Genomic DNA, 26,279 nt, shown 5'->3' with positions numbered 1-26,279 from the left:
CAAAATTGGATATCATTTAGAATAAGGGTAAAGAAGTCTCCTATTTTCTGACTAGATCACTGGGTTGCCAAAATAGTCCCAAAGACGTCACCCTGCAAAGTTATATTTTAAAGCTCAAAGGGTGGGGTGATAGCATTATTTTCATGTTTTGAACCCCCAAATTATTCTGCTCCCCTTCTTCATAGACCAGATCCTTTCCAAGGTACCTTGTTATTCAAAGATTGTTTGAGGTACATGTTAGGAGAGCTCAAAGAAAACCACAAAAATGGGTAAAGGCAGGAAAATTTGACCTATGCAAAGGCTAAGAGAGTTGGGGCTATTTCAAATTTAGAGAAACAATAGGTAGGGTATCTTCAGTGAAACCATGCTAAGGGTGCTTCAGCCCTGGAATTCTGAACATGCTTGAGTGTCTAGTACTCTGTTTGAAAATTATTTTGCCTTGGACCTAACATGGAAAAGGTATATTTTACACATTTATAGTTGTACCCAATGTAACTGACATATCAATTATACAACATAACATTGAAAGAGAAAATAGGAAGTTAAATACAGGATATCAGACTTTGAAACAATAAATTAGTGGCAAGAAACATCAAACAGAAAAGCTTTTCAAGACTGTCCTAATTAATCAGTAGGAATAACTGAAGGTTTACCTCCCCTTAGCCTAGTTTCAGTCAGAGTTTAGTGAAATTATCAGTGATATTCAAAGCATTTGATAACCTTTGATACAATGTACCATGAACCCCAAGGAACTTCACTCTTGATGATAACCTGGCACCCAAACAGCCAATACAGGAAAAATGCCATGGAGAACATGATGAGTATTTTTAGAATCATCTAATGGCTGCATCTGACAAGTAATGGAAATTATTTACTCAGGAAACACCATATCATTTACATTTAGCTAAGTGATGTGTATAATTAAATATGTACAAAAGAGGGCTCAGACTTATATTACTCTGCAGCCAATTCTATTTTCAACAAAGGATGTAAAGCGCCATGAAATATAAAAATTCACATTAGTGGACAATCTGGATGTGAAAATCATTCATTTAAGGTTCTGAAAGATAAACTACTTATTATTCATCTTTAATTTCTATGAAAAAGTTAATGTGATCAAAGGAAAGATGCAATGTCAGTTTTATTAAGAAGATGAAGGCTTTTTGTATAATGGAAAATAATTTCTTAGTGACCTATAATAACCACAGCTTCCATGATGAAAATACAAACAGGCTGCATATCAGACAAAGAAATTATGAGTCCCACGGATGGTAAGCTTGACATTCCTAGAGCTCTAGTGTGTTTTCCAACAGTTTATTCCTGTCATGAAGGTGCCGTGAAAGAAATGTGTACCTTTCCTGTGATAATGACCTGAAACCAAAATTCAGGAGGTAAATTAAGAGCCAAGCCAAACTGGCTTCTCATTTGGGGCCTCGGCCAGTGAAAGAGGAATGGTAATTTTTTACACTTTTAACAACTTGGTGCAAGGGCCCCGCAGCCAGCTGCAGGGGGAGAAACCTACAGACCCGCAGCGCCCGGAGGGAACCGCCTCGGCTGGGCCCTGGAGAGGCCAGCGCAGGGGCGCTCGGGGCTCAGCGCAGCGCCTGCCGATCGGCGGCAGATTTTCCATCCTTTTAGCCACCGACGCCAATGCCCCGGGGGCAGCTGCACAGCCATCCCGGATGACCTTGAACTCCAGAAGCAGCTCCCCCGGCACACGCGCCTTAGGAGGGCTACCGGGACCCAGGCGGCCCTGCCCAGCGCGCCTGCCCCGTCCGTCCCCGGGTCTCCTGAAGGAGCCGCACACACTGCCCCGGGCAGTGCGACCCCGCGCTTCCCCTTCCTCCCCAGGCGGCGCTCCGCCCCGGCTGCGCGCTCGGTGGGTCCCTAAGGCCGCGCGCCCGGGCCTCCCCCGCGCCTCCCGCGGTCTCTCCCGCCCTCCCGCGCAGACCCGGCCCCGCCCCGCCTGCGGCGCCCTCCGCCCGGCGCTTCCCTCGGGCTCCACTGCACCCAGCCGCCCTCGGCGGCCTGGAGAGGAGAGGAGAGGAGAGGGCCTGCCCCCGCCACCCACGGCCGCGCCCAGCACCCGGCTGGCGGTGCGGTCCAGCCCCGCCACCGCCCCCGGCCCGCGGCCCTGACTCTGCCCACTGCCCGTCACTAGGTGCAGAGAGAAAAGTAAGGGGTGATGAAAACTGACAAGACAATGGCGCTTCACCTACGTTCTAAACCAATCTGGAAAAAGGGAGGCTTTCTGTCATCTGTAGAACAACAATAATAGAAAGTCTGTAGTATTTACTATGTACAGACACTGCCCTAAGAACTTTTATTAACTAATTTAATAATCACAATAAGCCAATGAGACTGGTACCATTATGTTCCCCAGATAAAGAAACTGAATCACAGGGAGAGTAGGTCACTGACTGACGACACACAACTAGGAAGAGGCAGAGCTTGGATTTGGATTCAGGACAAGCGGAGAACACAGATAAACTTAAAAGATTAGAATGACAGTATTCAAGCTCTTCACTATTTACTGTAAATTATTAAAATTAAAGAAAATTAATCATACTTAAGATATAATCATATATATTATCATATTTCTAAAACCAATGTGAAAATTACTTTGGGAATCTCTAGTATTCTAAAACACCTGCCATTAATGTTAATAAATCAAGTGATAATTACATGTCCATGATAAATGAATTTCATAGAGGGAGATGAGAAGGAATTTGTAGATGCTACTTATACATAGGGAAAAATTACCCAAATAATCCATTCTATAAAAAGTAAAATACTGGCAGAGGCTGTCTGCGCTTTCTAAACCAGTTGTTTATTTGAGGAAACAGTATTTCTCAACCCATTATTTTACTTTATGCTGGAGCCTCTATGCAGGTCACCGTGGGCTTTTTTTAGATAAACCATCTCCTTAGTCCCTCTATTTATCAACTTGCTTCAGCCCTACAGCCTTGTTTAATCTTGAGGCTTTGGGGAAAGAAAAAGTAGAAACTCTTTATCCTAGCATCAAATCTAACATTTACAATATTACATCTTTCAGCAAATAATAGGAAGAAACATAACTGCTAGAGCTGTATGTTTTCAATCTTCTGTTGACACCTACTTCTACTATACTAACAAACTGAGAGGGGCCATTGAGTGGAAAGGAAAGCAGTCACAGAGGGCAGAGGATATACAACTTCTAACAACCCAGGCCACTTCACAAAAGCCACCAACAGAACAGGCTGTCTTGCTTCCTGGACCTGGAGTCTTTTTCCATGAGGTGCTGGCCTCAAACAGAACAGAGGAAGAACATGGCTTTGGTTCAAAAACATTTAGTTCATTTATACTGACTAATGACATGTGAACCAGAGAGATAACAGGTCGAGGGTACCCAAGAAGTTCTCAAGGTTGCAGGCTCACTGGAACACACCTTTATTTACAGCACAGTCTGTTCCCACAGAAGCTCACCCTTTGTCTACTTAGCAAAACTCTTCTCAATCCCCCCTCAAGCCTTCTCAGGTGCAGCATGACAGATCACATGCTGTTTGGCCATGTAAGTTATTGTGTTTGTGTGTGGCTTTTCTCATCATAATGAGACAAAAGAGGAGTCTGCTAACAAGGCATGAGAGAATGCTTTCCTACAGGTCAACCTCAGCTGGGCTCTCAACTCCCCTTGATCAAACACCAGCTGTGTGTTCTTGGCTCACCAGTCTTGTGGTCACTCAAATGTAAACAAGCTACAGCCTACTCCTCCCTATCACATCTGTTTTCCTAATATTTTGCTCTTTGGAGCAAATAATGACATATTTTCCTGAACTCCTCAACTTAATCACTTATTTCTATAAACTAAAGAATTTATGTTGTATAAACACAAAATATCCCCCACCAAATATGATCTATACACTCACAACTTAATCTAAAATATTTTCCTCCTTCGATGCAGTAGCTTCCCTCTTAACTCGATACTTCCCAACACTAACTAATGCCAGCAAGCCACTAGTGCAAAAAATTCCTGGGATCTCAAAAATGAAATAGAGGACAATGAAGCTGTTCTGCAGAAGATCATTCAGAAATGAATTCATAGAAAAATCTTAAGAAACAACTTTAACTTGTTCTATGACACTAACCTATATACTGCAACGTACTTATATTGTGGTTCAATGTGTTCTGCTTGTATAGCCTAAAGGTAAAAAAAATATGGAACCATTTACCTAAATTGGTCAAATTACCTATAGACAGAACTTCAGACCTAAAGACTGTTTCAAATACAGCCCAAAAAAGAGTTAAACGCCTAGAGATTGTAGAAGGGACTGTACATTCAAAATATTTCAAATTCATTCATAGACATAACTGCAATCTTGTAATGTTAAGCAAGAAAGACCTAGAGAGTTGTTGTAGCTCATCTGCTCCTATGCCTCTAGTACTTGCTTAATTTTCCACTTTCTTATGAACAAATTCCTCGACTCTCCTCCCACCAGCGCTCTTCCTTCCCCTCCCTCCCAGCCCCCATTTCAGCAGAACACCTTACCTCCCCTAACTCACCCTCTTTGAACTGCCCAGGCACACGCCCTGCAGGCCACTTGGAAAAGACGTCCCTGCCTAACAGAGGAAGGCGTCCCAAGGAGGAACCATCTCAGGAACTGAGTGAGGGAGCAGGAAAGAAATAAGGACACTAAGGTGAATAGTAAGTGTGCTGCGGGTTAGGAAATGCGACCAGCAATAAAAGTGCTCAATTATACAAGCCTCTTCACTTTCTTTGGTTAGAAACATTCCCTGGATAACATACTAGATAAAAGAGGGTTTTGTAGAAAAAAGCCAATAGTTGAATATGGAACAGTCATTACACATATGACCCAATAATCAGGTGTACCTCTTAAACCAGTTTCAAAATAAATGTTTTTCTCTAAGTAGAGAAAAAAAAATGTACCCAAAGATTTTCTTTTTTAATATGATACCCATGGCTATGGAAAAGAACTTTATATATAACATGCAGTTGGAATCTTTCTTTTGTCCACATTTCAAACTTAAACATTTAATTGTGAAATCTCCCTGGTATATTCTCAAAATACAGAATTATAAAGATTGCATAATTTTTCCAATGGATTTAGAATAATATAATAGTATTCACAGTATAATATGTGAATATTAGATTACATACTTCTTCAAAAAAAAAAAAAGTACCATGAAAAAAGATATCAGACCAGCCAGTAACTTTCACACAGTCTTCTTTTTCAGAGATTTTAATAACTTAGGATTTTTGCCAAATTTCAAGAAGCACCTCTAGGCTAATAAAATAAGCAGTGGGTTTGGTAGGCAAAAAAAAAATTAATAAAAAAGTTAACAAGAAACAAGGAATCTGTATATTAGGATGACGTTATATACACTGGCATATTCCTCTTTTGCTGTATCCGATATGTGTTATCACAGTGGGCAGGGCCACAGGAAAGCGAGACCAGCCAAACCTGACACCATCCCCTCATATCCACCCCGTCCACACTCTGGTCAATTCAGGCACATGCCAGTGGGGACATGTGTGACAGAAAGTGATAGCCTGTTGAAAAGTGTGTTTCACATGATTTCCCTACCCATTCAGCTTACTCCCAAGTGACCCACTCCCCTCACTTGAGTCAACTGAATTTCCAGGTTCTAGAGCTATTTAGTCTGGAAGTTCAGGGCACAAAGTACTCTACCATTCTCTGATTATCAGGGAAGGTCAGGGAGGGTGAGGGACAGGTCCCGGCTGAGCAGGGCAGGCATGTGGCTCCAGTGCCGGACCACTAGAGGGAGTCACACAGAGCATCCTCCCAGGCAAGGGCTGGTTAAGGGACCCATGGTAGTGCTGGCAACTGAAAGTATTACAAAAGAAATGTTCTGGTCGAAATAACGTTTTGTAACAAATTATTATCACCAAATCCAGCTACGTTGAAAGCCATAGTCAGAGATGGAAGAGAAGTACTTTCAGACTCTGGCCATAAGCTTGAGGGGAGCGTAAAGATACAATTGTTCTTAGAAAGCCTTCAAGGTGGGTCTCGAAAATACTGTCACAAACTTTGCCAACAATTAAAAATGTTGCCACCAGGCAGGTGTCAGTGAAAGAACACTTACTGTAAGAACCAAGCTGGAGTTCCTGCAGTCAAGGCTGGCTGGCCCTCAGGTGAGGTGAGCAAGTTCTGTTCAGTCTTCAACTACAGAGAATGTAAAGTTTGGCCCTGGCAAAGAGGCCAATATCATCTTTCCTTGAATTTACAGGAGTAAATTGCTCAGTTCTCAGAAAGAGAATTTCAAGAAGCACCTCTAGGCTAGTAAAATAAGCAGTGGGTTTGGTAGGCAAAAAAAAATTAATAGAAAAGTTAACAAGAAACAAGGAATCTGTATATTAGGATGACATTATATACAGAAAGAGAACTGAGCAATTTAGTAATTCAAAGAATTAGTATTACTCTGTTTTTAAGGTATCTCTCCTTGAGAGAATAAAATTCCAATGAACGATCAAAATCAATCAACTCATATTTAGGAATGGAAGTATAATTCCAATGTATACTGGTTTTAGTTCTGGATTGCAGCCTCAGGTTCCCCTCAGATCTAAGTGAGAGTCTCAAGAAAACTACAGTTTTACCTTCTTTTATTATGCAGCTAATTATAATAACAAGAGGTGGTTGGCCATTGAGCCTGGGCATTCTTCCCAGTGGTAGAGAAAATCTTATTGCCACCCAAATAATTTTAGCTGGTTTACTTTTATATGACTATTTGTGTGGGTTGGAAATTAGCCACGATCACTTATGAAACAAGCTAATTCTGTATCAACACTATTTTGGAATCTAGTTTAAGTTTTCTCGATCATATGCTTTATTTTGCCTTTAGCCATAATCAATCCACTGTGGGGCTTGCCAGTTTCCTACAAGATCATAATGCTCCATTCTGTCCTTGACTAGGAAAATAAATTAATGAAATCTAAAACTTGTTGAGAGAGAAAAATGTCCCATCACTAATAGTAATAGTGGAGATAAATTGAACACTTGTCTGACTCTGTGGAAAGCTGCTACAAGGAAGTGCCAATTCATAAACTACAACTTTGACCGTTTAAGTGCTAGGTTAGTAATTTGAAAGACTCCTAAATCAGAAAAGACATCTAAGAAGCCCAGAAAATAATTTATGCTTAAAAACAACTGACCTATCCTTGAAAAGATCACATTTATGTCTTGAGGAATCTAGATCTGCATTAAGACGCTCATTTCATTTGAAACTGGTCTTCTCCTGCCACCAAGTGTTAGTAATCAGTTTCTGCAATGTTTAAATCACAGAAGTACAAGGTCACTCAATGAGAGAAATAAGTTCAAAAGAATGCACTATAAAAAGCCTAGGGTTGAACAAGTAGCAGACTAGCCATGTGAAAAAAATATATTCTAAGGACACTATACAAATAACTTGAATTTTAGTTATTATGTCAGAGACAATGTGATTTAATAAGATTTTCTGAGGCTTCATTCATTTGATGAAAAAACTATAACTTTGAAAGCACAGTGATCATCAAAATAGCTTTAAAATACACAACTACTTTCAATACTCTCTTATGTGATATACCCCACTAGCATTTTATGAAACTAACAATATGCAAAACCAGCACATTGACTAAATGCCTCCTGATGTCCAAAAAATACAAGATTGCCAAGGAAAGTATTATGTTTCCCAGAATCTGAGTTAGAACTCAGTACTCTAGCTTGGGAGCCAGAATATCATGTGTAACAGTGGAAGTTTCCTATCAGGAAATCTAAAGTAGAGTTTCTACATTTTCAAAATTGTGAACACAATCTATAGAACTTTTGATTAGCCCACTGGGCTTTTGATTGCTTCTACTGAATGGTATCATTACCTGAAAACAGGTGCCTACAAGTGGGAGGTACCCCAGATGCCCAGGGGCTTCTGCAGTCAACACTGAACACCACTGGGAAATTCTCACAGTAATCTTTATGGCCATCCCCTGCACCAGACATCTGTTCACATCTTCTATGTCAATGAGATGTTTCAGCTTCAGGAACAAACCAATTATGGCCCCAACTTTGAATCCTTTTTTTTACGTCAGCATGGATACCAGATTCTTAAGTCATTAAAAAAATGACACATTATATGGTGAAAAAAATTAATTGAAGTACTACTACAGAATAATTGATTATACCTCCTGTAAATAATAATGAATGGATCATCTGTCTTACTATCTCAAAATCTGCCTGTAATGACCTAGAGCACTGCTGTACCCAGAACAGCCCTTTCTACCATGTCTACCCTGACAGTAGTGCCACCAGTATCTTAGGAGTGCACTAGTATCTACTTGGTATACGAAATGATTTCCACACAACCTTCTAGCAGGTCAAATAGAAATATAAGGAGTATACCAACTGGCACCAACCTTCGAAACAAAGTATCTTAGTGGCAGACATCATTAGCTCTTTTCTGACACTCTCACTATACACCACCCATCCATCCCACAAACTGAAGGACCACTCCTCAAAGATACTGGGAAACCTTCGGATTTCCTGTATCTAAGCTCCCCTCACCCTGAATTGTCACGAGACATCTAACTTGCCCACCATCACTTCCTTCCATGCTCAGCCCACCACGGCTCCACTCCTCCTCAGAGCCCTAGCAAACCCCCACCCAAGCAAAACAGAAATCCTGAGTATGTGAAGGGGACTTACTATATGTATTCCAGTGACATTAAGGTCATCTCTAGTCACTGATCTACCAGAAAATTCATGAGCTAAAAAAGTAATTGTGGGAACCCACTTTGTACCTCTGAAATACATGGAAGCACATTAGGTGTGTTCAAAGCAAAGCCAAGAAAACTATTTTTATACAACTTTAAATATAGTATCATTCTACATTTTATGTACCTCTTTATGCTATTATACAGTTCTTAAAAGTATTATAATAGTTTCTTAATCATTGATATGGTTTACCATAATTGACTTAAACATTCTCCTATTGTTATGGAAGTTATCAAATTTTTCCCTATTGCAGATAATGTTTCAGTAAACATATTTATACTTAAAGAATTTCTTATTTTAAATTATTTCTCAGTGATAAAATAAGTCCTGGAGATGTAATATACAGCATAATTACTATAGTTAATAATACTGTACTATATATTTGAAATTTGCTGAGAGTTGTTCTCAAAATTTCTCACCATTAAAAAAATGGTAATTATGAGAAGTAATAGACATGTTAAACTACCTTTATTGAGGTAATCATTTTACAATATATACATATATTGAACTATTACATTGTATACCTTAAACTTATACAATGTTATATATCAATCATATCTCATTTAAAAATGTATTTCATTAGGATAATCTTAGTAGCATGGACTTCTTAGTTAAAAAATATAAGTATTTTAGTGTTTTCTGATGGAAATTGTTTGATTACAGCTTAAAGGGCCATATCAATTTATAAGCCACCATCACAATCTTTGATGGTCTTTCTACCTCAAGTTTATCCTCACAAATGTTCCTCCCATACACTGTGGTTGAAAGTATAACCTGGCACCATTGTTTTAAAAGGAAATTTGTCGGGCCAGTCAGGTGTAGCTCAGTGGTTGAGCATCGACCTATGATCCAGGAGATCTCGGTTCGATTCCCGGTCAGGGCACATGCCCAGGTTGTGGGCTCGATGCCCAGCAGGGGGCGTGCCAGAGGCAGCTGATCAGTGATGACTCTCATCATTGATGTTTCTTTCTCCCTCTCCCTTCCTCTCTCTGAAATCAATAAAGATATATTAAAAATAATAATAATAAAAGGAAATTTGTTGTATTTTGAAAAGTTAAAATGTATACTACCCTTTGACCTTGGAATGCCTCTTCAAGGAATTGCTTCTTTGAAATATTGGCATATCTACCCAAAGAAAATCTGACAAGGATGTTCACTTCAGTATTTTTTGTGGTAGCAAAGAAACAGAAATTAACATAATAATTCATCAAAGGGAAAATAAAATATGATATATCAAAATAATGAACAGTTGATCCTTGAACAACGCAGAAGTTAGAACAACCCCACTCACACAGTCAAAATCTGCATATAACTTTGGAATCCCCAAAAGTTAACTACTACTAATAGCCTACTCTTGACCAGAAGCCTTATTGATAACATAAACAGTTAATTAACACCCATTTTGTATATTATATGTATTATATACAGTATTTTTACAATAAAGTAAACTAGAGAAAAAATGTTATTAAGAAAATCATAAGGAAAAGAAAAATACATTTACAGTATTTATTGGAAAAAATATCTGTGCGTAAATGAACCCACACAGTTCAAACCCATGTTGTTCAGAGGTCAACGGCATATTTATTTCTGTTTTAAAGAAACGGCATATGCACCTGTGTATATCTGCAGTGTACAGGAAAAGGTCAGGAGGACAGACTAGTAGCGGTAACCTACGGAGAGAGAGATTATATTGGGAGAAAGGGGATGGCAGGGCGGTGATGAAAAAAATTGTATCTTTCACTCCGTAGGTTTGTATGTATTTGGACTGTTTACAGTGAGCATATATTCACCTAATATTTTATAACTAAAATAACTTGTAATGTAAAAAGAGTACTTGAAATGAGACAAACTTCCTAATATTTGAGTGAAAATAAACCTATTATTTCCCACAGTTCCTCTCTCTCTTATTTCATTATAAATCTAAACAACACTGAATGCTAGCAATACATTCCATTACTGACTTCATCAATGGCCACTCACTTGTAAATGAGTGCACCAGAATGAAAACCCAGGAGAGACTTGGTGCTGAGGGAACAGCCAGTGGGAAATGTAAAAAAGTTAAGAAGGAAGACCAAACAGTCCCTTTTTCAGATAATCTGCATTCCAAACGACAAAGCATAATAGAAGTCCACTCTAATGTACGCCACTTTTCACACTGCCTTTAACTTTTACAGTGGAGCCAATGATGTGCATAAAGAAAATGCTGGATATTTATTTAAGCCTGCAGGTCTCGGAGTATCCAGCAGGTCCTCAAATAACATCATTTCGTTATAATGTTGATGAGATGCCACAGAAACTTAACTCTTGCTTACAGCATTTAGGGTAAAATTGGTTTCATTACACCTAGTTTCGCTGAAGTCCCAAGAACCTATTGCTGACATTAAGTGGGGACTTACTGTACTACGCACAGATCACCTGGGTCAGAATCACCCATGGCACTTACTAAACGTCAAAAGTCCAGATCTTTAGGTCTATCTAACTCCAGATCTGTAGCTTCACCAAGCACCCCAAGTGACTTGTGAATCCCAAAGTTGACGATACACTCTCATCAGCATTCAGAAACACTGAACATCATAGCAGTAAATGGAAACAGAATCATTCCACAGATTTAAAGAAAAAATTCTTATTTGGCTTTCTGAAAAACAGTAAGCCAGTATTTATTTTCTAAAGATTAAGCATTCTAACCTACACAAAATCCCATCTGATTTACAGTTTATATACCACACAAGCAGGGACTGCTGCTATTTTTATCGTAACTCTAGGCTGGCACCCAGTGCCTGGTGCATAGTAGGCACTCAGTAAAGATCTGTTAACTTAATGTGATTTGGACCACATTGCTCCTCACATAGGGAAATTAATTTGGATAAACTGGGCGTGGCCAGTGGGAGGGAAGAAAATGAGACTGAGAATGAGGTAAGACGGATTCCACACAGGGCTCTGCAACATCCCTTTCTGTAAAGTAAGGGAGCAGATTCTGTGAAATTAACTGCCAAGGAATCATTTCAATTCAGTCTGAAACACTGAAATTGAGATTCTAGTCTAAATATTCTTTTGATAAATATCTTTGTGTGCTATCATTTCAAAGTTAATATCGATAAGACAAAAAAACACTTTGAAGTGGGTCATTACCTTTGCCACTGTCTGCCATTCAGTGATTAAGTTTGAAAGCACTGGGAAGAGGACAGTCCATTTGAAGGCAAAATAAGAAAGATAGGGAATAAAAGTAAACTGTCGGTCTACAAGCTGTCAGCTGTTAGCATTCCAAATTTCAAAATCTATTATTTACACAAATTATTTTTACCAAAATACTCTAGAACGGCACCTAATATAGTTATTACTGAATGTGGGGCATAGTTAGCAAAATCAAAAACAGAAACAAAAACAAGAAATCATGCAGGATCTCTTTTTGAGAAGAATTTTACAACAGTTTGTAGAAAACTGATAACCACGGGATGGTAAATCAATTAAATATGTGTTTTAAAGGACAAAAAAGACTTTGAGCACAAAGACAATAAATGCAAAATGTGCCAAATTTAGAAAAAAGATCTACTTAGTAATAAACATGACCTTCATTTATAGAGCTGCAAATCAGTCTTAACTGCAGCCCAGGGTCATGGAGAGCAGGTGCGAATACTAACCTGCAGGGCCACCTCCACAACGCTGCTATATCAGAGCAGGTCAGCAGGTGTCTTAATGTGCCTGAGAAACTCTCTAGGCTGAAACGGGAAAAACAGTGAAGGGTGCCCTTAACAATCCAGGAGAAATGCTCATGAATCCAGAAGAGAGTCAAAAGTTAGCCCAACCTCTGAAAGAGAGGGGGTGGCCTGGGAAGGTGGAAAGTTACCCTGAGATCAGGAAAGTCAAGACACATGTCCCTTGGCTTGTGTCACTGTTGACCATCCTCAGGGAGAAGTACTTTCAAGTATGGGGTTTCCCACAGTTACCCTCTTGCCCAGTCCCAGGAACACCTGCTCCACGCCCTCAATAGAGACAACTACTGGAAGAGCAAGGTGGACTTCTGGAAACCTTGAAAGAGCTCCGTAAAGAGGTTAAAAACTGTCCCACCTTGAAGAACCCAGTTAGCAGCGCCAGTGTATGCAGGTCAGTGGAGGAAGCTTTCATAGCAGCAGGCTGCAAACAACCATCAGCAAAGAAAGCAGAAAACAAAACCCTAGCACTACCTCAAGGCTCTTTGTGGGATGAAGCAGGCGTGGGAACAGACGAAGCAGCAGTGAGTGTTGGTCAGAGTACGCAGCTAATAGCCGCAGTGGCAAAGGAGGGAACAGGTGGAACAGGCTCCACGGAGGCTCATGAGCCAACCCAGCATCCCCGGGAATTAGACCCCGGAGCAATAGGACGTACGGTGTCAAAAACCACTACAAGTGTCACTCGTGCCCCCGATCATGCTTAAGGCTGGTATGGCCAATAAAACAAGGCTTGCAATAAAAATGTCCACTCACCTTCTTCCGGAGCCATGGTGCTTGGGACAATTTCATGAAGGTCAAATGAGGCTTAAAACTTCTGCTGTCTCCTGCCAAGATGCCTTTTTCTTGAAATGTCATTTTTGCAGCCTCTGAAGTAAATAAAAAGAAACACGAAAATGTTACTGCGACATATGACTTTCTTTAAAAAAACAGCAATTCAAAAAAATAACAAAATATCTTATAATGAAGATGACTTTAGTATCTGTTTGAGATAGTTTTTTAAAAGAGAGAAAGAAAAACAGTGTGCATGATAAATATATTTATGACCGTTAAATCTGCAATGCTTTCAAACTTTGAGTAGAGTGCACAAAAGCAACAATTTGAAAGAGAAACATTTAATAACATAACTGTTTGGCTGATAAAGATGCTGACTTTCACCCATTAAACCGGTGGTGTCCATATGTATAAAAAAGGACTAGCTGATCTGTGCTCTTCATATCTAAAACTTCTGCTTCTGACCAAGATGGAATAACAGAAATCAGATTTGCCCTCCCATCTGAAACAACCAATAAAAGGACAAAGTGTATGAAATAATGGTTTGCAAGACACTGTACACATCAAGCAACGAAGGCCAGTGATCTCCGAGAGATGAGATGCAAACAAGATGAGTCCTTCAACTGACCGGCTTACATCCTTGAGTGTGTAGGCCCCTGTGCAAGGAGGAGTAACCCAGATGGAGCCCAGTCACCTCACTGGGTTCAGGAAAAGAGCTGCGAGTAGGAGAGACCAAGGTAGAGCTCACAAGGCACAGTATTGGAGAAGTGAGACCTGCACAGATTGAAAACTCCAGAGATCTGCAAAGGGTCCATCCCTCTTGAGTGTTCAGCTGAGCACAGACCTGCACATACGTCTAAACAAACTATGTGGGGCATGTTCTAAAAAACCCTTCACTGCAAGTCGCTGCCACCAAACGATTTTTCTTTCTCCTATGGCAATAAAGAAGGCTAAGCAATGGACCATTAAAATGCCAAGAAAACACTGGTTCTGAGTTGCAGACAATGGGTGACAACTTTGCCTGAGTTAAGCAGGAAGTGAATCCATAGAAGAACGTGAGAGGACTACCAGGCTGGAAGGCTATGAAGTCAAGATGCCCACAGTTGTGAAGGAGAACAGGTCCACTGACACCACGAGGTGTCCAGCTGGCACCACTGAAACCATGCACAGCAAAGGGCTGGAAATGCTGCCATCAGCCTGAGAGAATGGATTCTGCAAACTTATTTTTTCTTCAAGTTACTTGCTTCTAATTCAAAGTCTGGGCCAAAGCAAGATCACGCTCCTAGAACCAAAGGAACCTGTGAAAGAATGTACCTGACAGGGAGATGACGGGGAAGAGTTTAGATAATGGGCAGCCAAAAAAGAGACAATAATCCAGCATTCCTGTGTTTTAAAACAGTAAGAGTGTATTCATAACAAGTAACATTATAATTAACTTATCAACTTTTAGCTCATAGAAGTTACATACATCATTTCTCAGTTTCCCTGCCACAACCCAGCTTTCACCCTCTCTGTTTTGGCATACTCTCAACTGTTTTAAATAGACCTGGGATTAAAATATTAGGCTGATTCATACGAAACTGTCACTTTTATGAGTAAAAAGCAGTCAAACATTGGCAGTGTCCTATAATTTAACATATACCACGGTAACCTAACTTATTAAGTTCCTAATATCTGAGTGAAGGAATCGGGGCATATTTTCTAAGTCTTCAAGTATTTGAGGAATTATCACATAGGCCAGCTTCTGACAGAAATTTACCAATATTTTCAAATCAACCCAGAAAACAGCAATAGCATGAAGGTTAAAAGCAAAAATTCATTTGTTCAGTTATGTTCTGAGCACTTCCCATACATGCCAGGCACATCTGCTAAAGTCAGCAAACACGTCCCTGCTTTCATGGAGCTTGTGGTCTCATGGGTCAGATTCCAGCCCAAGGAAGAAGAGGGCTTAACAACGTCCAGAATTATCAGAACGTGCAGGAGATATAATGGAAGGAGCTTTGTTAACAGAAACTACACAGCAGACATCTGTTTTGTCTGCTACTATCTACGTTAGTTTTTACATATTATTTGATTCTAAAGAAACAACATTTTTCAACTACCTGGTCAAATGTTGATCCAAGAGTTTCCACTATTTACTGAAATCACGCATGATAGGTATCTATTCACAGTACTGTTTTAAATAATATTTGTCACAGAGTACATTTAATTTTTATTAATGTGTTTTTCCAGTACAGTATATGCTCTAGGAACAAAGGAATAGGGAAAAAGAAAATGCCACCTACTTTTTTAAAGTATTTCTTAGTACTGATTTTATATTCCTAATAACAGTATAATCTATTGCTTAGCCAGAGTACTGGGTAACAGTCATAAAAATAACCTTCTTGAGATAAGAAGAGTTTTTGCTAGTGTGAAAACCACATGTCATTCTTCATCTATGTTAATTTATATTCTGGAAGAGAAGCTTATGAATAATTTAAGAGATTGTTCAATTCTTTCCAGTACCACAGGCATTCCTTCAAGCACTAAATAGAAAATCACACAGCAAATACATCAGATATCCTTCATAAGTCAGCTAAGAATGCTTCCTAAATAATATAATTTACCTGATAGCTAAAGATAAAAATTGTCTGAAGAACAGTTTCTTAAAATATATTTTAACAGTAATAGACTTGGCTATGTAAATGAACACTGAAATGAATAATTTAATAAAGAAACGATGCTTTTGTTATCCTAACAAATACAGTTTTATCTGGGGTTATTTTGTGGGTTTGTATTTTTTTTTTCATCTATTAAAGAAACATTTATTGAGCATGCTAGGTACTGGAAGTTTTACCTGTTTTTTAAGTTATATATATTTTGATCTTTATATAGGAAATTTCTTCAGGTAAACTCTTAAATATTTAGCAACAATAATGTATACCTAAAATATTTAAAAATTGCTAAAAGTTGTCTCAAAATAAACCGTAACATATCAAAACAAAATCATGGACTTTTAATTATATACACTTTCTTGCAAAACAAATATTTTTCTCCTTTTTTCCCCTTTTGCCATTTGCTCCTCCCCCTTTTTAAAACTGTGGGGGTGTTTATATGATAGCATGATGCATAATTTGAGAATAATGACAAAGAGGTTTATGTTTTTTATTGTGGTACACAGAGATTTATTAATAAGGACAGTCTAAAGTACTAATAAAAATTAGGTAGGCCTAATATATTCTTAACTATATATATTGTATTTCAGTATGTGGATGCAACAGAAGTAATAAGTTAGATTATAGTTTTAAAAAGACTGATTTGTGATTAAATCACACAATAGAAGACGGTGAGTTCTTTCCATGTTTTCCAATTGGGAGATGCTTTCTAATACCATAGAAAAATATAGTAAAATTATGCCACATATAATGTTAAAAATCTCAATAAAATTTTAGAGTCACCTTTTGGCCATTTAAAACTTTTAAGAAATAAAAACCATACAACTGTTCTTGTCATTCCTATTTTATTACTACCTGAATGATTCTTATTTCCATATGCTGCTTAAACTGTTTCATTTTAAGTGATTTTAGTAAGTCATTTGAACTGTATGCTTCAACTTAAAGGCTGGCATAATGTTGAAACCAATTTCAATTTAAAATTTTTATACTCATCATTTTAAATAGATATTTCCAACCAATGGCTGTACAGAACTGTCAAATAGAACTTTAAAACATTACACCTTGATGCCAGAGGAATCACATTCATTCCACTGCCATTGACCAAAAAAAAAGAGACCCAGATTGAGCATTTTAATAACACTGGCCCAGTTCTCCTATTTTTTAATGTGCATTCTTGGACACGTCATTTAATATTCAGAGTAGAAGTGTTGCAGTCCCTTCTCTCAGGTCCCTTCTTATCCTAACAACCAGCTAATCCAAGTGAACTGTCAGAAAGCACCAAGTACAACGTTTCTAGGGGAGTCTAGATAACAGGACTGGATTTTATTCTCATGCAAAGATTTAGACATGAATGTCAACGAGGGAAGAGAGACTATCCAAGGTTAAATGTTCTTTCAATTAGACTTTTATGTTTATATCTAAATTTTTTTCGTTGGTTTATATATCTGTTAAAAATAAATATTTATTGAACCTCTATTATGTAGCATGCTCTAGGGACACAAAAATGAAATATTCTCTTAAAGAGCTTTTACTCTAGTTAAGAAAGATAGATTTCCAAATAACCAAATGTCATGTGGTATTAATAGTTTCTACAGTAGATATCCATCTATTGTTGGGGGGGTCTGGAAGAGAAAATGGTCATTTCTATTTTGAAGAACCAAAAAAGGCTTTATTTTAGAAGTAATACTTCACATGAGTCTTATAAAAGATCAATAATACAATCCAAAAAAAAATTAAGAAAACAATTCCATTTAAAATATTACCAAAAATAATAAAATACTTAGAACTAAACTTGAAAGTCTAAACTAAAGTTGAAGGTCTAACATTTCCTGGTTTCAAAATTTGCTAGAAAGCTAAGTAATCAAAAGATATGGGACTGCCATGAAGGTGAACATTTAGGCCAATGAAATAAAGAAGTGCCAAGACCATTCAATGGAGAAAGTTAGTCTTTTCAACAAATAGTGTTGGGAAAACTGGATATTCACATGCAAAATAATGAAGTTAGACCCTTACTTTATACCATATACAAAAGTTAACTAAAAATGGATCAAAGGACTAAATTAAACATAAGAGCTAAAACTATAAAACTCAAAGAAGAAAACAATTTCATTATACTGGATTTAACAATGATTTCTTGTATACGACACCAAAATCACAGGCATCAAAAGTAAAAACAGATAAATCGGACTAAATTTTTAAACTTCTGGAAAAGTGAAAAATTAAAGAGTTTTAAAAAATTAAAAAGTTAAAAATGAAAGTTGGAAAAGAAGAAATACGTTATGTTTAAATACATAATAAGTTCTGAATGTTTTCAAATGCACCATTTGCCATAAGATCGATAACTATTAAGCTAATAAACTGCATTCAAATATTTTTAAATTTAACTTAATATAAAAAAAAATAAAATTGTAAGAGCAGCCTAGAAAGGCCCAAAGATACCAGCAACAGAACAGATTCTTCACAAAGAGCAGAAAATACAGGGCATATTCTCTCCATCTTTTGGAGGAAAATGACAGTCAAAATAAGAGGAAGTGTAATGTTCAAATGAATATCCTAAAACCTTTCCATTTTCCTTTTACCAGGTAAAGTGCACTTGGAATCTTTTATCATTCTAACCAAGCACACTTTTTTCATTTAAAAAAAAAAAATTGCAAGGACTATTAGAATTCCAGTAAGCTAAATTTTCAGCACTCTCTCAATGTAATATAGTTGTTAACAAAATTATGGTTCACTGAAAAAAATAAATGAAATCACATATTCATTTCTATGCAAAAAGCTGATTTTCAGAGCAACTTCATCATTGTAAAATGTGGAGAAATGCCATATAAATGCAAAATTTTCAAAATCCTCTTAGCTCTATGAGCTACTGTGTAATGCTAGGAAAGAAGGTATTGTTTTGTTTTGGTTTAACTTTATTTTTATTGTTGACACTATTACAGAGATCCCCATTCCCCGCCTCCTTTACCCACCTCCACCCAGCCCCCACTCCCCTTCCCTGGAAAAACAAGATCAAAGTGTCATCAATCGACAGGGATTAGCAGCATATCTGGATGCATAATTCAAGTACTGATGTAAAAGTTCATCAATTCAGACTCTATTAGTTCAAAATGTATAATAATTTTCTTCAATTTTACACATTAAAATTTCTAAATTACTCATTAGCCTGCAAATTTTCAGTAATGGCTTCAAATATTAGTGTCTAAAATGCAGTCCTTTTTTTCAAAAACAACTATGTCCTATTTTAAGAATCTACTTCTTCTAACTTGTAAATTTTAAAACTCTATGAAAATTAGGCAAATGAGACTATTCATGAATTATAATTTTCAACTATTCAAGTTAGCTACACTTCATAATATGTACTTAAACTTAAGTTCTTTATCAATACTTTAATAATTAAATTTATTTTCTTTAGAAACTATCTTGCTTTTCCATTAAGTCAAACTAGCTCTGCCTCCATGATTTTGAACAAACAAGATTTTAATATTCTTATACAGGCATATACATATACATAGTTTATTACAAAGTTTTGTACCATAGTCAATGGATATATTCTTCTAAAAGTTGGACTATATCATTTGAATAGTTTATAAAATATGACACAAAAACAAAATTACATTATTTTACTGATACTGCTAAACTAAAGCAATATAAAAACCTGAAGTATTCTTTTAAAAATACATCTAATGAGGTAAAATATTGACAAAAACTCTGTGTATTGAACATTCTGACTGAATATTGTACAAATGGAGGCTCCAACCAGACTTCAATGGAAACTTTGTATATACATATTCAAATAGTAATATTTCTTATAAAAGTCCATAAAAGCAATAATCAAAAGCAACAGTACAATAAAAGATTAAACAAGTATAACAAACAGTGATTACATGAAGGGACAGAGTGCTGTGCTCCCTCTGTTTTCCATTTTTGGTAATGCTTCATTTAAATTTATGAAAAGGTATATATATATATTTTAAGCAGAAGTCTCTGGTATCAAGAAAGGAATTACAGGGGCAGTGACCTTCCCTAAAATGATAAACCAACACTCTCCTAAAGCTGGAGAGATTTCACATTCCTCGGCACAGGATGGGTCTTTTATCAATAATGGAAACTGCCTTTGTGAGAATATTTTATAAGAATGGAATTCTCAATGTTGTAAGCACTCATTTAATTATTTAAAAGAACAATAAATGAATGACTAATTTAAAATGTTTCTTGAGTTCAGAGATATTTAAATTACAAAAGAAAAGACCTAAATCTAGCATTTTTTCCAGAATAGTCAGGAAGAAGAGATTGAGTTTAACTGTGGGAATGGGTGCCCAAATGCTCTGCCATCAGAACTGTTAGAGTTGGGGTGAACACACAATACAGTGTACAGATGATGTGTTGTAGAACTGTGCACCTGAAACCTGTCTAATTTTGTTAACCAGTGTCACCTCAATAAATTCAATAAAAAGGGGGGGGGAAACTATTAAGAGTTGCCTTCTCCTTGGCTAACTAATTCTTTTAAGTCTTACTTGACTAATAAATATTATTTAATTGTTTGCATCTTTGTGTGTGTGTGTGTGTGTGTGTGTGTGTGTGTATCTACAAAAGAACTTAACCAACAATGAAATGAAACCTGATCTTCATGCTCACCCCACCTCAAAAAGAGGTGCACTTTTGAATGGGCAACTATAAAACTGCATAAAGACAATATAATATTAAATTTTAAAAAGCATGTCTCAAAAGATCACATACAACATGACACCCTTTTATAAGATTAAAATCAATTAAAACTACATATACTTTGGGAAAATACAAGGAAATAAACATTGACCTCAGCGCAACAGTGTGCTTAAATGAGAGAAGGCAAAGAGATGAATTAATGAAAACAACAATGAGGTTAGATTACTAGCAAGGACAATACTGTAGATTACTACACAGCTTTCATTTTGGGTTGGGGACTCCCAGGTGATTATGATATTAATTTAAGGTAGGTAGGTAGGTAGGTAGATAGACAGATGAAAGTAGACCAATGATGAGAGTGTGTTATGAAACAAGGATTAATGAACCTGAAATGAGATGACATGAAATGACTTGATATATATAAGGAAATGAAAATAAAATTGGTTTATAGTTTGTAGACTAACATATAACCTATGCTCTCTGGATCAACTCAAAAGTCACTCATCCAGGTTGTATAATTTCCTGCTTCTACTTCCCTAACAATTTTCAATTGTGCTGCACAAAGTAACATGTTCTCTAATGGATGTGAGATCTTGCACCATCACCAATGGACCTTCTGCTCAGAAAGTAGTGTCTACACAGGAGGGAGGAACAGTAGCACAGAGGAAAATGCTGCTGAGTTATCTACTGACTCTGGATTAGGGCTGGCAATCGCCAAAAGCCTCTGAATGGGCAACTAGTGATTCTTATTCATTCATTCAATGCCACGTGTCACGCTAACCCTGAGATCCTTCAGATTTAGGATTAGGACACTCTTAACAAATACCCGAATCCAGCCATCACCTTCCAGACAGCCTCAGAATCGACATATTCCTCAGGTGAAAGAATCAAGATGACTTTTCAGGCATTTTACTTAACTTCTTACCCACACATGAAAATGCTGAAGCAGCTCACATATCAAGTAAGGTTATACTGGCTTCCCAACATTAAAAGATATCAAATCTCTATCACCAGAATTGGGCGGCAAAGGGGAACTACATATTCAACAGTTGACATTTCATATTAGTGTGTTGCTGTTTGTTATACCTGCAATTTCCAAAAGTGGGTTCATGTGGTCTCCTTCTGCCAGCTTCACAAATCCAACCTGATTGTTAAAAGTGTCAATGCCTTCAAAGGACAAAATCAGGCGTTTTCCTTGAAGGATTTCTTCTATGGACGGTTTTAATTCCAAAAGAGCATCAATACCCCTGGCAAGAGATAATATATTTTTCATAACATACTAAGTGATAAAATATACCAAACCAAACAAGAAACAAAGTAATCAGTTTTAGAAAGATAAATTAATTTTTATGTTTGTACTAGTTATTTTAAAGCACAAAATACCTTCAAAATCTAATCTATATGATTAAAATAAAACTAAGATTAATTTTTAAACAAAAACTATGAAAGAAGTAAATTAAATCTTTACCTAATTATAATTTTTATTACATTAAAGACATAAAAGAAAATATTATTTTATAGTTCACCAAGAAATTTTTAACCAAGGAAATAGTGCATGCACATTTGGGGAAAAAATTACTGATAATATATTGTAAGAAACCTAATACCTATGAGAGCTTAAAAGTACTAATATGTATACAGTATTTACTATTTGCAAGGCACTCTACTCAAACTTAATATACATGATCTTTTAAAATATGTCTCCATAATAAAATCATTTACTGTACTTGGATTTAACAAAAATATAAGTTCATATTCGCTAAATGCAACTACATAAGTTTGTTATTATCTGTTTCACCTATGTCATTACAGGGCTATTCTATTTCAAGTCCTTGATTTTTCCTTATAAAAAAAATATTTACTATATTAATGAATTAGACATTATTAGGTTTAGAGTATTTTATAAATTAAGATCAATTATTTCCATCTTGAAGAGGATTTTGGTATAGGTACTTTATCATGAGAAAAAAATTAAAATCTCACTAGAGGGCAGCAATCACTCAAAAAAGAAGTAGGTACATTCTTACACTATGGAGAGGGCTTTAAAACACCCTCTGGTGAACCACCATTAATTTAAATTATTTTGATCAGCGATTTGTTCGCCAATAATTATATGTTAAATGCATGCAAAGAAATTTAGGTATTTTTCTAGATCTTTCATATCTCTAAATTAGTTTTCATATAAAGTTTTTAACTGTTTGTCATCTATAGCTTCCATACTGAGACCCATTTCTGTCATAACATAATGTACAATACTAAAAATAGCTCTGGAAATGTCAACATTATAGTACCTCCAAATCCGCATCCTAAATCCAATCTTTCCAAACTATTTATGTTCATCCAAAAAGACACAGTGCAAACACTTCTACTGTAATACTGTCCTTCACTGTGTGCTATGAGTTAAAGCATGCAAAAGCAGAACAGCCACTTCTGGCTCATCCATCATAAATCGAGGGAATTCAAGATACTCATTTTAAATGTAACTATATACTAAAGCAAGCCATGCTAAAAGTTAGGGCTTTTCAGAGACTGAATTCTATATCTCATTTTTCTTTAAAGAAATATAGATGATCTAAACTTAGTCCAATTTTTCAGTTCTCTAGTCGCATAAATCAATAAATGTGTCCTAATGAGATATCATCAATCACAGGGTAAAAAGTAGTCATAGTGTCTATGGTAAGTATCACTAACTTTCAAATTCTTTTAAATAGAACATCTTTACAAGAGCAGTTTATGAAAAGACTTATGTATGGTAAAATTAGTAAAAAGTATACACATATAGGAAACAGAATTCTGAAACTGGAGTTCAGCCAAAAGATTATATTTGAAGTTAAAACAGGACAGTCATTGTCCAAGGAAGAAGGAATTCTGCCTCCAGACTGCCACTGAACTTGAGGCTACAACATCAACTCTTCCCTGGGTCTCTAGCCTGCCAAACTGCCCTGTAGATATTGGACTTGCCAGTGAGCTAATTATGTGAGCTAATTCCTTAAAATAAATCTAGATATAGGAATATAGATATAGATAGATATACATATATAGATAGATATCAATATATCTAGATATCCGTATAAATGTGCATCCCATTGGTTCTGTTTCTTTGGAGAACGCTGACTTATACACCATTCTAACACACACAGGGCAGTATTCTTTCTCTAGGGCTTTCATCTTGTTGTGTCACATCTTCTTTGACTTCTTTTCTTTTAAGAGCATCAGAGTTTTGTTTTGTTCTTCAGTCTGGCAAAGTGAACAGGTAAAGTTGGTCAAGTAAAATCTTCTAGTCCTCTCTGCCATTGCAGCATGCTCAAGACTTGCTCTTGGGTAGATCAGGTTGGGGTAGGTCGTAAGACGGATCGCTAAAGACACGAGGTTCTGCTGTTTAAGATATTACTACAAGAATCATAATGTAGCTGTATATTTTCAGTTACTAATTTATTGTTTTCTCCCTTTTACTTTCCCTTTCTCCCACTCCCTTCCTAATTCAAGCTTTGTTCTTCATTCTCTTAGGAGACTCTGTCGGGATAGAAAAAAGAAGTAACCTTTCATCCATTCTGGCTTTGGTTTTCCACAGAACTTAAGCCTGAGCTTATTCCAGAGAGCATTACAGGAGGTAGCGGGAAAGGGGCGAGCATACATATAGACAGAGTATCCCAGAGAATCCAGGGGGAAGACAAGGCTTCTCCACTCCAGGGTGGAAAGCAACAGTCAATGACTTATACTCGGCCTCCATGCACAACGCTGGAACCGGAGGTGCTCTAAGAATGAGTGAGCTAAAACTGAAATTGTACACTGACCGAGCGCAATGACAGCTCTAATAGATAACAATATCGGGTGCCTACTATGTGCCAGGCCTTATACTAAGAACTCTTACATGTATTGATACTATTATTTTCTCCATTTACTTAAAAATTAAATAATTTTTCTAAAATCAGGCATCTATTAAGAGAAGGAGGTATGTTCCAGAGTCTTTACCTAGAATCCCAACCTAAATGGTCAGTTCCAGAGGGTTTACATAATTAACACAGGCAAAACAATTGCATCATCAAGGGCTGCCATTTGACAACAAAAACAGAGCTTAAAAATCTAGATTAGAAAGGATATTTACACATCTAATTCTGTGCACTGACTACTAACTGGAATAAATTATAATAAAGAAAACTTCTTTAGAATTTAATTGCTTTTTGGTTTCTGCTATGTTTATTTATACTGAAGTAATAATCTGAAAAACAATCTTCAAAAAAGACATATTACTCACTTGTTTACTTCATGTTCGTTTAACTTCATCACCAGAAGGGTAATATGAAAGGAACCATCACTGCACATTGCCTTGGCCAGGCGCTCATCTTGTTTTATTACTGCACTTTGCAGAATCTTAATTCCTCTTGTTATCTAATCCACATGCATACGCAGAAAACAGAGATAGGTAAGCAAAATTTCCTTATGACGAAATGTAAATCAAGAAGAAAAGCAACAACCAAAATTAGAAATGTTAAGATTCTTCAACCAAACAATACTTAATTGTCTACCTGTTCTCAAATATCCTAACAGATGACTTGGAAAGCATAACAGGATGTAAGTTTTTAAAAATCATACACTGTTTGACCACCTTAAGAACATCGAGCCTAATATCCTTATTTTACAGATTGGGTCACTAGTTGAGCAGAAAAACTTTCAATGGCCATGCATCTCTTCAGAAACCTGTCCTTGAATATATAGTATGACTTACTATAATCTTTCCTAAAAAAAGTTTTATTCTTGCACAGAAAGATCAAACCATCAGAGACAACAGTCCATCTCTATTGGAAGTCACATTTATTTGTCCCCTAGTGAATTTTTTAAAACAGCAAGAATTTCAACAGGAATGACTACTGTCATTTATCCAGGCATGTGAGGAGGGAGAGTGAGAAAGAAGTCCAAATGTGTATGTTAGAAAAGCCATTACAATTTGCATCCGGGAGAAATCCCAGGTCCCTTATAAGTCTTCTCCTCTCACTACCTACTTGAAAACAGGAAGAGGAGTGATACCTCTTCCCTCCTCATTTCCAGTTAGATCCAATTCTAGTCAACTTCTAAATATGAGTGCACTGGAAAATAGTTCAAATATGAAATGGCAAACTGAACATACCCTGAGAAAAGAGAGCACGTAGAAGCACTGAGACAGCAGAATTAGAGAGAAAAGAAGGGGAGAAAGGGGCTGGCAAAAGAAGCAGAGTCAGTAAAAAGACAGCAGAGATAAGAAAACACTGAATCATGAGCACAGCAGGCTTTTCTGATACCAGAGTAGCTGTTTTATCCAGAACAATGCTCCCATTATCTGAGGAAAGTGATTGGGCAAATCATGGGATGTGTCCGGGGATCTGACCACTCATGCATCTTTACAAGAGACCCACATCACCCAAAACAACTTCAGCGTTTCTCTATTCCTTGCAATCTGGAAGACACTAACACAGGAAACAGCATTTTCCTGGTAGGAATTTATACAATAACACCTAACATAACATTTTCCTACGTAAGATGTCGCTTCTATGATACCCAATAAAAGAATATTGATGGCCTGATAAATAAAACGCTTATAGCATAACAGTACACAAGGATCTTGTAGAGCCGCAGTTTCCTCTACTCTGTATTCACCAAACTAAATTATAAACTCCTCAAGGGCAATATCTATTTCTTCCACCCCGCCACCTTACCACAGTGCCTGGTAATAATAATAAAAACAATAT

General features: G+C 36.9%; 1 protein-coding gene across 4 annotated transcripts in view; it reads right to left on the bottom strand.

Moving 5' to 3' along the window:
• AKAP7 (A-kinase anchoring protein 7) overlaps positions 1–26,279 on the bottom strand; it is a 97,040-nt gene that overhangs the window by 41,858 nt on the left and 28,903 nt on the right. For all 4 annotated transcript variants that reach the window (XM_087817624.1, XM_087817622.1, XM_087817623.1 and 1 more), the window contains exons 4-6: positions 24,812–24,945; positions 21,643–21,803; positions 13,220–13,332 (exon numbers count right to left, since the gene is read on the bottom strand). In XM_087817624.1, the coding sequence (XP_087673750.1) occupies positions 13,220–13,332; positions 21,643–21,803; positions 24,812–24,945 (408 nt within the window). The remainder of the gene's footprint in view (positions 1–13,219; positions 13,333–21,642; positions 21,804–24,811; positions 24,946–26,279) is intronic.

The sequence above is a fragment of the Miniopterus natalensis genome, chromosome 5 (genome assembly GCF_054644295.1).
Source record: "Miniopterus natalensis isolate mMinNat1 chromosome 5, mMinNat1.hap1, whole genome shotgun sequence".
Classification (NCBI taxonomy): domain Eukaryota; kingdom Metazoa; phylum Chordata; class Mammalia; order Chiroptera; family Miniopteridae; genus Miniopterus; species Miniopterus natalensis.
Note: the sequence above shows the minus strand (reverse complement) of the source record. Positions and strands in the feature narration are given on the sequence as shown.